The sequence below is a fragment of the Moschus berezovskii genome, chromosome 11 (genome assembly GCF_049115385.1).
Source record: "Moschus berezovskii isolate FMDL1 chromosome 11, NW_MosBer_1.0, whole genome shotgun sequence".
In the NCBI taxonomy this organism is placed as follows: Eukaryota; Metazoa; Chordata; class Mammalia; order Artiodactyla; family Moschidae; genus Moschus; species Moschus berezovskii.
Window position 1 is genome coordinate 23,738,159 of NC_142470.1, and position 15,442 is coordinate 23,753,600.

The window sequence follows — 15,442 nt, forward strand, 5'->3', positions numbered from 1 at the left end:
CCACACGACACAACCCCACAACACAACCACAAAAACCTGCTGGCTCTGACAGGGCGATGTGGAAACTGACCAGAGGGAGCCTTTCCACATTCCTTAAACTAATTAAAAAGTGTTCATTGCAATAAAGGATTGTCCTAGATGACATTATCTATCTAAACTTTCCATGAATGCACAGCCACCCTTCCCTCCCTCTGAATATTTCCTGGGGGTCGAGGTAAAGACCAGTGTGCATCTGACGGACCCTCTGATGGTCCTTCAGTCATGGAGTCTGCTCCCCACCAACTGCTGCTGGGTTGTCGCTGTGGCTGGAATCGGGTGTGACTTTCCCAAGAGCTCAGCTCAGGACTTCCAGCCAGAACCTTCACCTTCAAGCTCACACTTCTGCAGGGAAGTGAGTATCAGCGAGTTATGCATGGGGTCCTTACCACTCTGTGCAGGGAACCCCCTTTCTGTGATGGGTCTTCCCAGGCATGTTGCTATCCATGCCCCTGCTACGGCTGGCTGTGTGTTAGTGACTCATGGACAGCCAGTCCTGGCAGGAAGTGGGCTCCATCAGCCCACCTACCGGTCACAGAAGTCGTGAAGTGAAAGTCACTCAGTCGTGTCCGACTCTTTGCGACCCCATGGACTACACAGTCCATGGAATTCTCCAGGCCAGAATACTGGAGTGGGTAGCCTTTCCCTTCTCCAGGGGAAAAGTGAAAGTCGCTCAGTACAGACCTGCAAACCTGTCAGCTTCTATGGTGATATTGATAGGTTTGGAGTTCCCTAATCAACGGGCAGCCCTCAGGTGCTGGTATTGATCATCTGCTGGGCCCTTCAAGTCACAGCTCATCTACACGACTGAATGAGGAGAGGCGATGTAAGGCTTCCTGGGCTCTTGCCAAGTATCTGACAGAGCCCCACACGACACTCAACAACCCCGAGAGAGAAACAGCACAGCCCTCACCGTCCACAGGACTGACTAGAGCTCCGAGAGGGGGGACTTTGCCCAAAGTCGAGTAACTAATTTGAGACGTGAACCCAGGTCCAAGCTTCCTCCATCCAGGACGTGTTCCAACCACTGGCCATTCCCCACGCTCTCCCCTTCCACAGCCAACTGCCTGGACTGCAGTTTTAGACATTGTATTCATTGTCCTCTACCAGAAAAGATGGAGAAGGAAATGGCAACCCACTCCAGTATTCTTGCCTGGAGAATCCCATGGACAGAGGAGCCTGGTGGGCTATAGTCCATGGGGTTGCAAGAGTCACACACGACTTAGCGACTAAACCACCACCAGAAGAGATGGTTCAAAACAAGAAGAGTCAAGAGTCAAGTCTCTCCTAGTAAGAAAGCAGGGTAACTAATAGAAGAAAGAAAAACGGAAATTCAAGAAATGGCAGCTTGCTCATCATTTATATACAGCTTTACTTGCAATTCTTTGGAACCACCGAGAACCATCAACAAGTACACGCGTCGCCTCTGGGGACAGCACTGGGCTCTGGAGGCTCTCCTCAGGGAGGTGACGGAGGTGGGTGCGGGCAGGTGTGTTCACAGCCAGTGCTGCGCTGCACCCAGGGCCATGCTGAAGGTCCTCAGGGCCCGATGGGTACCCCGCGCAGCCAGGAGGAGTGAGCCTGCTTCAGCTTCATGGCCAGCCTCCCACAGCTGTCGGGCCAGCTCCTCAGGGTCCCAGCGCCCAGGCTGGGGGCTGGCCAGCAGGTGCTCGACGAGACGTGGGTAGAAGGGAGTGGAGAGGCACTTCACCAAGAGCTTGGCGTCCAGGAGCAGGGAAAGAAGTTCCTGGTCACAGTTTGAGTCATTCACCTTTGAGAAAAGAGATGGGCAGACGTCAGACTGGCGTGGCTGACCCCTTCACCAGCAGACACAGCCCTCCCCGCTGGTCTGCAATGTGTTGCCTTTCTGCTTCTGTCAGCAGAGTCCGCTCTACCCTGGTGAGAAGTGCCTACTTTGAAAAGCAACCCACGCCACAAGCATCTCTGAGATCGCACACATGAGATGACAGACCTGGTTTCCTTTTCACATAAGATACGGCCATGAACCAACAGCGGCTCCCCCTGGAATCACTCTGATGGCTACCACGCTGCGTGTCAGAAACTATACCACACACCAGACACGTCTTCCTTCATTGAGTCCCCCCGAGCTCAACCCTGTGAAGGCCACACTTTTACAGATTAGGATGCTGATTGGTAAGAATTTTGCTTAATGTCGTGGTCAGTAAACTGTGGAGCGAGAATCTGAATTTAGGTCAGTCTGGACTTCAAAGCCTGAACTTTTTAATAAGCACGTTTGCCATTTCATTTGTGCCTCACCACGGTCCATGTTCTTTAACCTCAACCCTCTCTTTTATGTAGATCCCTATGAAAACAATTCTTTTCAGAACAGGAAAACCTTTTTTTCTGCTCCATTGAGAAGGTATATCCGTCAGCCCCACTGGTATAAATAGGATAACCAACAGGAGGTATTTAAAAGCTGCTCTTGCTTAAGCCTCTCGGAAGCTGAGAACCAAACTCACCTTTTTCTTTTTTTTTAAAACAAGTTTTCTGCGCTCTTTTGGTAGCACAGTCTCTGTATTTTTACCCCTGGTCTTCCTGGTCTGTGTATGGCTTTCCACGACTTTGACACTTAGCTTATGTTTCTCTGTTTTATATTACCACTTATGTTTTCGTAAGGAATCAAGTCAACACTAATCAAAGACCAAAATTCAGAGCTTCTCATTTACATTAAAAAAACTGGAGCTTCACACAGGGAACTCTGTTCAGTGTTAAGTGGCAGCCTGGATGGGAGAGGAGTTTGGGGGAGACTGGATACATGTACATGTGTGGCTGAGTTCCCCTGCTGTCCACCTGAAACTATTACCAACAGTGTTAACTGGCTATACTCCAGTACAAAATAGACATTTTTTAAAAAACAGCTTCACAGACAGCTTCTCCTTCACGCCACTGTGTGCTTTTAATAGTTTTGGCTGTAGAAACTGTGGAGGTAACGTGGCATCGCAAAGCCAGCGTTCTCCTGTTTAGACCAGCTCTGTTTCGCAACTGAACACTACGTGCTTGTGCTTCGTGTTCCCCGACAAGGAGGGAAGGCTGCTGTAGATAAGGGCAGAGGTGTCCACTGGCTGGAAGGATGAGAGGAACAGAAATTCTGAGAATAAGAGTTTGCCCACTAGCAGACGGAGCCTGTTTTAGCCCCTGTGATCCTTCTAGTGAAAGTCACTCAGTCGTGTCCAACTCTTTGTGACCCCATGAACTATACAGTCCATGGAATTCTCCAAGCCCCACATACACGTCAGCTCCACTGTCGACTTCTGGGTGACGTCTCCCCTACATCTATTGCCAAGCCGATCCCTGCTCCCTCCACACAGACGCCACACACACCCCTCTTCCCTCTTGGGGCTGGGTTATAGGGACCGGTCCGTCTGTCTCCCCTGCTGCACTGGGAGCCTCTAGAGGGCACAGAGGCTCTTACCCGTCTTTCATTTCCACATCCGGTGTAATCGACATGTGCTGAATGACTGACTGAGCCCCCACCACTGAACCCCGTCACGTTTCTGTAAAGTGTACGTGTACCTGACAGAAGGAGACTCTGGCCTCGGAACTAAGAGTCTGGCAAAGCCTGGGCTTCCCTTCTTCAGCCTTTCCCTTCCATCAACATTTACACTCCACTCGCTCACCTCGGACTCAGAAAGACAGAGGGGGAACTCAATTTTGCATTTTTTGTTTGTGTTTTCAGAGGTGGTAGCAAAAGCAGCTGGGACAAGACTAGTGTTTCTGCTGAAGGGAGCACGAGAGGTTTCCACCCGCCACCTGAAGGCTGTTTATGAGCTCCGTGTGTTTTCTTTCCCTTTCTCTTTTGCTTCATAAGTGGGAAATCGGGACCCGAATCCCATCGCCGTGCCGGCTGAGTCCTGAGACCCCTCCAGGTGCTGCTGAGTGAGGCACCTTCTCTCTAAGCCTCGCAATATTTAAAGAGGCATTAAATATTCAATATTTAAAGAGCCACTCTTTAAGATGGCTCCGATCTCACCTGACAGACGCACACATGGGCTCAGCGAGGTCAGTCAGCCATCACGTGTCATGTGGCGGGTCCGTGGTGAGCTGGACCAGAAGCCCTCCTCTCTGATGGGTTCACGGGTTTTTACCGTGTGTCCCCCTCTCCCAGGCCACGAGCTTCCCCAGAGCAGGGATGCTGTCTCCTCTGGGCACCCTGCACCTTCCTCCACGCCCCCGCCTAGAACAGCGTGGGCCTCGGGGCAGGAACTCAGCAGGATCCATGGAGCGAATGTGGGAATGGGTGAGTAACCCCAAAGCTCCCATGCTTTCACTGCACTCCACTGCCTCCAAACACGCCAGTGCAAGCACACACTTGCACACACGCATGTGAGCGGGCAGCTGACTCACTGTGCGTGCTGTTATTTTGATTCACCCTTAAAAAAAAAAAAAGGCTTCCACCTAACCGTCCAGGAGGAAGCAGAGCGTGTGCCAGGATGCTACAGGCAAATGTTTTTGATAAAACACGTAGATAAAAGGCTCAAGTCCAAACACTGCAGGGTGATACTTTCTGTGCTGCCCTGAGTAAGTCTTCAAGGCTGGGACACCTTTATTATTCTTTCTGTTGACTCACGAACCCTCCGTTTGGGGGCCTGAAACTCAGGCTCCTATAAAGGGAATGATGGATTTTTCCAGCTCGAGGGAGAGACAGGGGTTTTGTCAACGCCGGCGGCTGCTGCCCCTCTGACCCCCTCTCTTCTGTATGTTTCTCTCTAGCGTGAGGACATCCTGAAAACTGGATTTTCCCACTTGATGTGCCTTGGGGATAGCTGCCCTGTCCCAGGGCAGGGTGGGAGCAGGGAGCACGGCCACCCCTCACCCTGCAAAGGCTCTCTATCTACAATCCTGAATGAGAAAACCTATGGCTGAAGTCATGGCCATGAACTCGGATGTTCCGTCTTTGGCCCTGGCATGCTCAGAGGTTCCCTAAAGAGAGGCAGAGACTGCTGACCTCCTCTGAGCTGGGGTGGCGGCCAGGGGAAGGTGAGGGGGAAATTCTTATTTGGCTTCTCATAAACAAATGCTGGAGAAACAAAGTGGCTGATGCTATTTCCTTACTTTGACTTTCTACCAGATTCTGGCTCTTCGTAGGATGTATGCGTGGCCAGAGTATACTTGATAATTGTCACGTGCAAGGAAAAGACTGTGGGACAAAACAGAGAATGAAAGAATAAAGAACGAGACGGCTTTTCGAAGGACCCATTCCAACACCCACATTTTAAACAAGAGGAGCCTGAGGGGCAGAGAAGGAAAGGATTGCCCCAGGTCATCGGCAGTCAAGATGGGCTCCTCTCCACATACCAAGCCTCCTGCCTTGGGGGCACTGAGGCCAACCTGGCTCCTTCCTCTCAGTACAGCAGAGTTCCCGGCATCACCGCCACATGTCAGAGCTGCTACATTAATTCTTCAAGCCTCAACTTGTCTTCATTTTCCTTGTTTTTGACCAAGTTCCAACTTATGGTACTAAAAATCTGGTGGTACCTACCCACAGAAGCCTGGTACTGTCTTACCAGTTAGAACTGCTCTTCTAACCTATTTTTCTTTTTGAAATAAAAAGCTGGAAACTGTCTTAAAACAGAAGTCTTCTATATCAGGGTCACCTCAAGAACACGACTTTATCTGCCTTTTCTCTCCACTGACTATCCACATGCTGATATACTTGCCCAGTCAAGTCGTGTGATATTTGTATCCCACTTTTCTCATATGTTTAGAATTTTTAAAAGATATTTCACATAGTTTTCATTCTAAAAAAATTTAATGGCTACAATGTAGTCTATTGAACAAGTTATTTAACTTCTGACGGACAAAGAGGCCTGGCGTGCTGCAATTCATGGGGTCACAAAGAGTCGGACATGACTGAGTGTTCAGTTCAATCACTCAGTCATGTCTGACTCTTTGAAACCCCACAGACAGGGAGGCACGCCAGGCCTCCCTGTCCATCACCAGCTCGCAGAACTTAAACTCATGTCCATCGAGTCGGTGATGCCATCCAACCATCTCATTCTCTGTTGTCTCCTTCTCCCGCCCTCAATTTTTCCCAGCATCAGGGTCTTTTCCAATGAGTCAGATCTTCACATCAGGTGGCCAAAGTATTGGAGCTTCAGCTTCAGCATCAGTCCTTCCAGTGAATATTTAGGAGTGATTTCCTTTAGTTGCTTGACATTATGAAACACTAAAAATGAATGATTTTTGCACATATACTCTCTTTATTTGAATTATCTCCTTGGTGGTTTAGTCACTAAGTCATGTTCAACTCTTTGCCACCCCTTAGACTGTAGCCCACCAGGCTCCTCTGTCCACAGGATTTTCCAGGCAAGAATACTGGAGTGGGTTGCCACTTCCGTCTCCAAGGGATCTTCCCAACACGGGGATTGAAATCGGGTCTCCTGGACTGCAGGAAGATTCTTTACCGACTGAGATGCCAAGGAAGCCCCTTAGGATAATTTAATAGGCGAGATATAGCTGGGGTCTTATGGGATGAACATGTTGTTGCTGTTCAGTCACTAAGTTGTGTCCGACTCTCTGTTACCCCATGAACTGCAGCACGCCAGGCTTCCCTGTCCTCCACTATCTCCTGGAGTTTGCTCAAACTCATGTCCATTGAGTTGGTGACGCCATCCAGTCATCTCTATATCCCCTCAAACTCATCTGTTGAGGTCCTAACCTCCAAGACATCAGGACATGACTGCATTTGGAGACAAAGCCTTTACAGAGGTAAATAAGGTAAACGAGTCATCTGAGTCATGGGGATGAATCCTAATCCAATCTGATTGGTATCTTTATAAGAAGAGAAGATGACAGACACACAAGCCAAGGGGAAACCACATGAGGACACAGGGAGAAGGCAGCCATCTACAAGCCATGGAGAGAGGCCTCAGAATAAATCAATCCCGCTGGCTCCTTAGATCTTGGACGCTGGGCCTCCAGAATTGTGAGAAAATACATTTCTAATATTTAAATGTTGCCTGGTCTGTGGTACTTTGTTATGGCAGCCCAAGCAGACTACTACATGGGGTGAAGCATCCAAAACATCTTCTGGCTGAGGGCGCAAGAGGAAAGCAGTGACACAGTGACGTGGAACGTTGGGCGCACAGTGCTGCTATCAGGGGAGGAGTGCGTCAGTTTCACTATAAACTTCCCAGCTTTGGATGTTATTCCTTTGAAAAGAAAATTACTTTACTAATTTAGGAGATATGTATTGGTATCTCAAAGATGCTTTCATTTGAATTTGTTTATTAGCAAGAATGAATTTTTCCCATACATTTCCTGTCATTTTTATGGGAAGGGTCATACATTATTTATGGGAAGGATCAAATCCTTTACTCACGAATTGGAATTTCAACATCACTGTACACATGTGAAGAATTCTTTTGTAACTTAAACATTAACCTTGATTTTAATAGACATTCTAATCTACTGTTTGCAATTCTATTTGGTTAATGTTGTCTTGTAGGAGTTTTACATTTGTATATTATCAGGAAAGGATGTGTTCCTTTATGACTCTTTTCCTATTGGTTTAAAGCTTAGAAGTTACACTTCCTGGAAGGATATGGTATGTGTATATGTGTATGTCTGTGTTTAGATATATATAATTATCTGATTTAAAAAATATCTAAATTTTTAATTGATCAGGAATCACTTTGGTATACGGTCTGGGGAGAATCACACATCCCTGACATTGGCTTGATTGATGCTTTTAGGGCTTGGGGAAGAAAATATATTTTGTCAGTTCTGGAGTCAGTTGGATGTTTGAAATAAATATGAGAGAAGCCCAGGAGGATTAGCTGATTTAATTCCTCTGATCAAATAGCTTTGAATGGGAGTGAGAAGGAACTGTCTTGTGAAAAGAAGGCAGAGAGGCTTCTGGGTTAGAGACCGATCTCCAACCCTGGCTTTTTAGCTAAATAGATGTGTGACCTTATTGAGGACAATCTCTCAAGGTCCCAGTTTCCACACATGAAATACAGATAACAGACAGGGGTGGGGATAATCTATGTGTTTAAGTGTCTAGCACAATGCCTGGTGTAGAGTTTAAGTTCAGAAAATGGCTGGAGTTATTACAGTCACACAAGTCAGGAATAAAGCACAGAAGGAGAAGGGCTTACATATTTCAGAAAATGAGTAAAAGGCTTGTCTTCTCTATCAGTGAATTTTTTTGGTTGGTGATTAATTTTTGAGACTAAAAGAAACTTTGCTGATCTTGGGGAAAAAAAAAATCTATTAAAGCATAAAGCACTACTGTCTTCCAAGCCATTAAAATGTTATCTGCTTAATTCCTGTTTCAACAATAGGTAATGAACCTTCTCTGAATTAAATCTTTGATTTTATGGATCTATACGAAAGTAAGAGTAATTACAGTAATGAGGGAAGCTGAAATCCCAGTAGCATAATGCATGCAGGACCTTATTTCAATTACTTTAAAGCAGATTATTTGATATAATTTCACTGTTTACTTCGGGAAAGAATATTTGTCTCATGGCTACATACACTATTACTAGTAAGAGTTATTAAATATACCAACTGAAAGTACAGAAAAATAAAAGGGCAACACAAGTGTATTCCTAGAATAAGAAAAATGCCCGCAAATAAATTTTTGTTTTCTGTATTGACTTGCAGGCCATTGAGACTTCATTTCTCGGAATACCCTCAGTCCCACTCACTCCCGGCCTGGGATGAGCAATGTGCCTCTTCTGGAGCCAAAATCCAGACAGTCCTCTGACTTAGGATCTGACAGCGGGAGAGAACCTTTGAGGATGATTCAAGGTTGGTCACTTCAATGACCCATTCTGGGGCCCTGAGTTTAGCCCATTCCACACTTTTACACTTGCCCTGTTTTTATCCTCCTTAGTTCCTTGTGCTATTGTTTCACATGTCAGTCTCCCCATGACACAATTCCTCTACACAGAGGGATGATATTTCGTCTTTCCTCACTCCCACACACGGTATCAGGCTGTGCACAATGGGTACTTTATACATCTGTTTGCACGAAGTTGGTCAGCCACCCCCCAAAGCTGTCTAGAAACCTCACAGGTTAACCCATAGGGAGTGCCTGTCACTAGAGGCAACCAGCTGAGAATACTGGGAGATACGTGGTACCAGAGCTTCCTTCATCAGGAAGACTGACCACCAGCTGAGGATGAAGGATGACGGGTGAAAGTAATATGTTTAGATTATGTTCGGGTTAACGTGCCATTTATAAATAAGCAGATATATGCCCCAAATTCTGAGAGACTAAAAGAGGCGAAAGAACAGTGATTGTGAAAAGAGACTGGCTTAACATCAATTGGCATCTGTAAGATATACAGGAAATCAGTCGCTTGATTCTTCTCTGCGTGACTGATCACGTCAGCCTAAGTTGGTTTGGATATGCTTAGAAGGAAACCACTGGCCTTAGGGCCAAAGCCAAAGAAGGACTTTGTGGACGCCAAACAGGGCAGTCCAGAGCCCAGCCCAAGGCCCTTGTTCTCACTGCATGCTGAGGTTGGGAGGGCCGTGTGTACCCTCGACTTCAGCAGAGAAGGAAACATCGTGGGAGCACGATGGTAGCACAGATGCTCATCAGGGAGGGCCTCAGTGGAAATCTAGATTGAATAAAGGGGGAACAAAGAAAGCCAAGGCTTCATGGTTTTATATACAGTTGGCCCTTAAACAACATGGATTTGAACGGCCCTGGGCCACTTACGTAGGATTTTTTTTTTCAGTGGGAAACATTACATCACTGCCTGGACATTACATCAGTCCCTGGACGGTGGAAACCACGGATGCAGAGGAATCTTGGAGACGGAGGGCCAAGTCTAACTAATACCTAGATTAATCCTTGTGCTGTCCAAGGGCTGACTGTAAATATGTTAACCCAAGCATGCTTTCCTGAGAACCTTTAAAGCTCTCCCTCCAACCGAGACACTGGTCACTGTGGGTGATGTTGGGAGGTTCTGGTGCCTTCACAGCAAAATCACAGGGATGAGAATCACATTTATTAAAAACATGAAGGACTGTGATGTGGAAACAACACTACCGGGCAGGACTCAGGGCCACACATTCAAAGGATCCTTCATTCTGGAGATGCTCTTTTGTGAGGGTTTTAAACCTGACACAGGGCACCCAGGACTGGTCGGCTCCCACCCCAGTCGGGCTCCATCAGGGCCTGGTGGCTTGGGGAATTTGAAAGAGGAAGTCCTGTACCAGGTAAGCTGTCAGATCAGCTCTGTACTACTGTTTTCAGTGCTGATATTATATGGTTCGAGATGCTTCAGCGAGTCCACTTCTCTGCAGAGATAACCTTTTTCCAATATAAGAGAGTCTACAGTTAGGTCAAAAGCAGCAGTGTGATTAAACACAGATGCTGAACGCTGGATTCAGGGCTTCAGTTTCAGCTCTGGCTGCTTGCTGGCTGTATGACCCCTGAGTTCCAGTGTTTTCATCTGTGAAGCCAGAATGGTATCTTCCCAGAGGATTATTAAAAACGGAAAGTGAGGAAGAGCCTTTAATAACATCCAGCACAGTTGGTACTGGAAGACAGTTATTACTAGCATCAGGGAGAAACACTTAATTAGGTGCCAAAGGTCCTACACACTTCCATGAATGATTCTTTTAATAGGTATGTGGTCCAGACCAGTCCCTGTGATGTGAGGTGGGACAGAGGTACCGAGCAGCGCTGAAAAGGAGGAAGCAGTAAAGAGCAGAAGCCACCATAAGTCTGGAATTAGGAATTAGAAAATGTTGTAGTCCACGAGCTATTATAAACACAGACCTGCTTACTTCGATGAAATGAGTCAAGAGACTTCCACCTGGTAGAAAATATCCCCAAGAGGAGATTCAAACACATCATTAAGACATATCCTTCTTGGCGAAAAATGGTTTTGAAGGTAAGCTCTCAATCTCACTGAGGCTGATGGAGTGGGTGATCTGACAGTATGGACCACACCAGGGTTTTAATTATTCACTAATGATATAATCCGTAAGAAGGTCTTTCTATTTCTGGCCCAGGGAAGAGGCTGTTGGCCACTGGTAAGAAGGACACGCCAAACACCAGAGGTTTGCAATTTCAGAAAAGCTTAGAGAAGTGAACACCGCTATTGGAGGAGAAACCACTACGGTCTCTGGCATCAGCATTTAAGCATCATCCTTTGAAACATAAACCCCTATAAAGCTGTCAGTATATTATGACAAATACACACTATCAGCAAGTGGGGGGAGGGGTGCATTTTTTCGCTTGGATCATGCACTGTGCAAGAATGACTGACACCCATCAGAGGAGTTTCTCTGAAAAAAAATTTTTTTTTCCTTTTAGTATCAACAGGAACTATTGCCAACAACCATTAAGGGAGAAACAAGTTACTGATGAACTCAGGGTCGCCCACTAATGGGCAGAGTGAATAGCAAAATAAACACAAAAGAAGAAAACCAGTGTCTTTCACGTCGTATTTTTCACTACAAAACCAAGTATGATGTAAAATAGCTTGACAGGAGCCCTGCAAAGAGGCCCAATGAATCCCTTCCCTTAGAAAAGGGTAACATGCCTTTCTAATGGTGCTGGGAGAGCAATGAGAAGTCACAGTAATTTCTCTCCATGTATGTCATATTCCTGAAACGGCAAAACTACAGAGGCGGAGAAGAAACGAGCAGCCTTCACTGGCTGCCAGGTGGGTAGGAGAGGGAGGGGCGGCTGTGGCTACAAAGGGTGGCTGGGGGGGTCCTTGTCATGAACTGTTCTGAATCCTAACTGTGGTCACATGAACCCCCATGTGACAATACTGCAGAACTTTATACATGGACACACACAGACACACACAAGGGCACGTAAAACTGTGGAATCATCATTAAGTCCAGAGATCGTACCTCTGCTAACGTCCTGGTTATAAGGATACTCAAGTCATGTAAGATGTCAACACTTTGAGAAACTGGATGAAGGGTATAAAAAATCCTGCTGTTATTGCCTACAACTGAATGTGAGCTGAAAATTATCTCAACATAAAAGTCAAAACATGTTTAAAAATTGGAAAACTCGGCAACACTTTAGTTCCTTGGAGGATGGGAAATCTTCCGTGAGCGTACGTGAAGGTCACAGATGGGCCAGCCTAACATGAGTGCTCATCTTAGTGCAGAGAAGTTACAAGTCAGTGTCATTACTGAATTCCTAGAAGAGTCTCAGTGGTAGGAAACAGACTCGCCTCAGCAATTTACACCTCTGGCTTTGATTTCTGTACCTGAAGGCCACAGGGGTTTCGGGTGTTTTCATCACAACCCCAGGTGAACCAGCCACAGTCGAAATGATTCAAGATACAGGGTTTTAGCACAAGCTGCTGCTGCTGCTGCTGCTGCTGCTAAGTCACTTCAGTCGTGACCGACTCTGTGTGACCCCATAGACGGAAGCCCACCAGGCTCCCCCGTCCCTGGGATTCTCCAGGCAAGAACACTGGAGTGGGTTGCCATTTCCTTCTCCAATGTGTGAAAGTGAAAAGTGAAAGTGAAGTCGCCCAGTCGTGCCCGACCCTTAGCGACCCCACGGACTGCAGCCTACCAGGCTCCTCCATCCATGGGATTTTCTAGGCAAGAGTACTGGAGTGGCTTGCCATTGCCTTTAGCACAAGACTGCATATCAAATGTGCAGATAAAAGTGTTACAAAGGCAAATTAGTACCATTTATAAATGACTTGGGTGTTGGCAACATCCCCGTTCAGTTTCTTATTTTGATAGTATGTGTGTGTTGGGTGGGGCGGTGAGGCAGTCAGCAGGGCTGGTTCACAGTTAGGGAGCTCCCCTTCTAGCTGCAGTTCTGACTGATGCATTTGTGATAAAGAATCTTTACAATGAAAACTGATCTGTACTCCTATGGAATTCATGAGGGCATCAGGAATGCCCTACACAGGATGAATAGGGAACAGCAATGTTTAATACATTACTGTTTTATTCTCAAAGGTGCCCATGGCAAGTTTTATTGGGAATACTTGAGCAGAGATATGAATACTGAATACAAGGGTGGTGATGGAAGAAAACCACTGACAGCATGCAGTTGATTTTCTCTAGCTCTCCCTTCTTCCTGATGTCTTGGATCTCCAATGAAAAATCAGCTAAGAAAAAAAATCTTACTGCAGTTCTCAGTTTCTTGCAAATCCCAGTATTATGCAACTTTTATTTTAGCACAGAGAGGCTACTGCTAGACAAGTCCCCTCAATTTCATACTTCAGCCTAGTTTCCAGAAAGGCCCCTATTATGTTCAATTATCAATGATAATGAAAGGCATTTTTAAAATAAAATCTATACAGAAACTTTACATTATTTTGAAAATATGAATAAAGGCATGACAGTTTTCTCATCTTGTTCATTATGACTATTTCCAAAGGCAATTATGTCCTGCTTTCTGCACCCTCTGTCATTAACAAAGCTATAAATCCAAGACATCTTTTCATCCATCTTGTCACTGCACCTTTGCCCTAGGATTCACCTACCCTCTCTGGTCCCTGGAAGATACCCTCTTATGTTGCTGTTAAAGCACACACACATACACTTCAGACGAAAGAGTGAGTGTCCCACAGAAGGACCATACAATGCAAATTCACTGAAACACAACTCTGAGCTATCCAAAGTGTAAAATTTAAAAAGGGAAGTGCAAGTTTCTTCCTTAAAAACATTATCTTCATGATAATAAGGCTGCCAGCCTGCAGGGAGAACTCCCTAGCCTCAGCACTGGCTCCCACTTCTACAAGCCAGGATGGGCTTCAGTGGTGGTGTCGGCTGCCGGAGGAAACTCAAGCTTGAGATTTCCGCTGGTGCCATTAACAGGACTCCTTCTCACCTTTAATTAGTGGATAACCAAACACATGCAGGCACAGAAAATCTGCCTGATGTCAGAAGCTCCTCGTCCCAGATTTCAAGTGGCAAGACTAGTCCGCTAGTGCCAGGCAGCTCTGAAATTTTCTTAAAGAGACTTGATATTCTGCTGCTCTAGAGAAAATGCATCCTGATCCAGATTTGTATTCTTGGCACTAGATACACTCTGTGGTTCACGGGAGGAGCTTAGAAAATGTTTTGTCAATAAAATCTACTGCAAACCACAAATACCTACTGTAGACAAACAAACAGCTATTGTGGTCAGAGTGTAAGTAAAACAGTCCTGAGTAAATCAACCCTGTTACTGATGAGAACCGCAATACCAACGCATGGCTCTGCAAAGTAAGAATGAGTGAATTCAGGTGGGGAGGACCTTAGCGATGGCGGTGATGTGGTCCAGGGCCATGGCGTGCAGACGTTTGTCCGGGCTTTCCAGGAGAAGCTTCAGGGACGGGAGCAGCAGGGCCTGACCCAGCAGGAGTAAGCACAGCTCCTTCACCCCCTGGAACCACAAGGGAGACTTTGTGAGTGAGAAAGAAAGGGAACGCATCACAGCCCCGGACGATTCTGGAGGCGTCTTTCCTCGCCTTTTCCTCCGAGTGTGTGTGTGTCAGTGACTGTGCAAAAGACACACAGGGGACCACCCTGATGTAGGGTTTGGTACCTGCTTCACTCGATTCACCAACTTAATGGATAAAATCTTTCTGAGTATCACATATTCATCTACAATTCTGCTTCTTAATGGCTGCATAGGATCCCACTGGATGGTTCAGTCAGTTCAGTTTAGTTCAGTCGCTCAGTCTGGAATTTATTTTATTTTTCTGAACTCTCAGAGCCCAAGTAAAATGGAGGTAACTGTATCTACTGTTTTGTGTTTTGTGTGTGAGAATATGTGTTAGTGAATAATGGTGCTCAATGCTCAGCATCTACTAGACGCTTAACAACAAAAACTATTATTGATTATTAATATTATCAAAAAGATCTAGCTATCATTCAGTATAACAAAGGAAATCAGCAATTTAAACATTTTAAAACCTGTTTATGGTTAACGTCAAGATTTCTCAGGTGGCATGAGTGGTAAAACACCTGCTTGCCAACGCAGGAGACACAAGAGACTCGGGTTAAACCACTGGGTCAGGAAAATCCCCTGGAGTAAGAAGTAGCAACCACTCCAGTATTCTTGCTGGGAAATCCCATGGACGGAGGAGCCTTGTGGGCTACAGTCCATGGGCCTGCAGAGTCAGAAACAACTGAGCAATCAAACTGAGAGTTAATGTCAAGGTGAATTGAATGCTTGATATACTCAAGATGTTCCTTCATGAAAACTCTCTGTGGTCCAGAAAAATTAAAATGTATTCAGATCGCCACAGATGTATTTTAATTTTGTTTACAGCTCTTTTTCATACTGGCTGAATCTGTCATCAGAGAAGATAAATAGAATATCTATAAGATAAATAGAATAATCCTTCACAACAAAAGTATAAAAGTGTAGAAAATAAATTTTCAAGCTATTCCTCCCTGCCCAGTTACACGTTCCCTTGGTGTCCTGATTTGAGCTGTA

The 15,442-nt window shown here is 45.8% G+C and overlaps 1 protein-coding gene across 1 annotated transcript in view; it reads right to left on the reverse strand.

Annotated features, from left to right (window-relative positions):
* Positions 1 to 1,391: 1,391 nt before the first annotated feature.
* NBAS (NBAS subunit of NRZ tethering complex) overlaps positions 1,392 to 15,442 on the reverse strand; it is a 339,714-nt gene continuing 325,663 nt past the window's right edge. Inside the window, exons 51-52 of the mRNA XM_055400475.2 lie at positions 14,255 to 14,383; positions 1,392 to 1,807 (exon numbers count right to left, since the gene is read on the reverse strand). Of these exons, the coding sequence (XP_055256450.2) occupies positions 1,532 to 1,807; positions 14,255 to 14,383 (405 nt within the window). The 3' untranslated portion in view covers positions 1,392 to 1,531. The remainder of the gene's footprint in view (positions 1,808 to 14,254; positions 14,384 to 15,442) is intronic.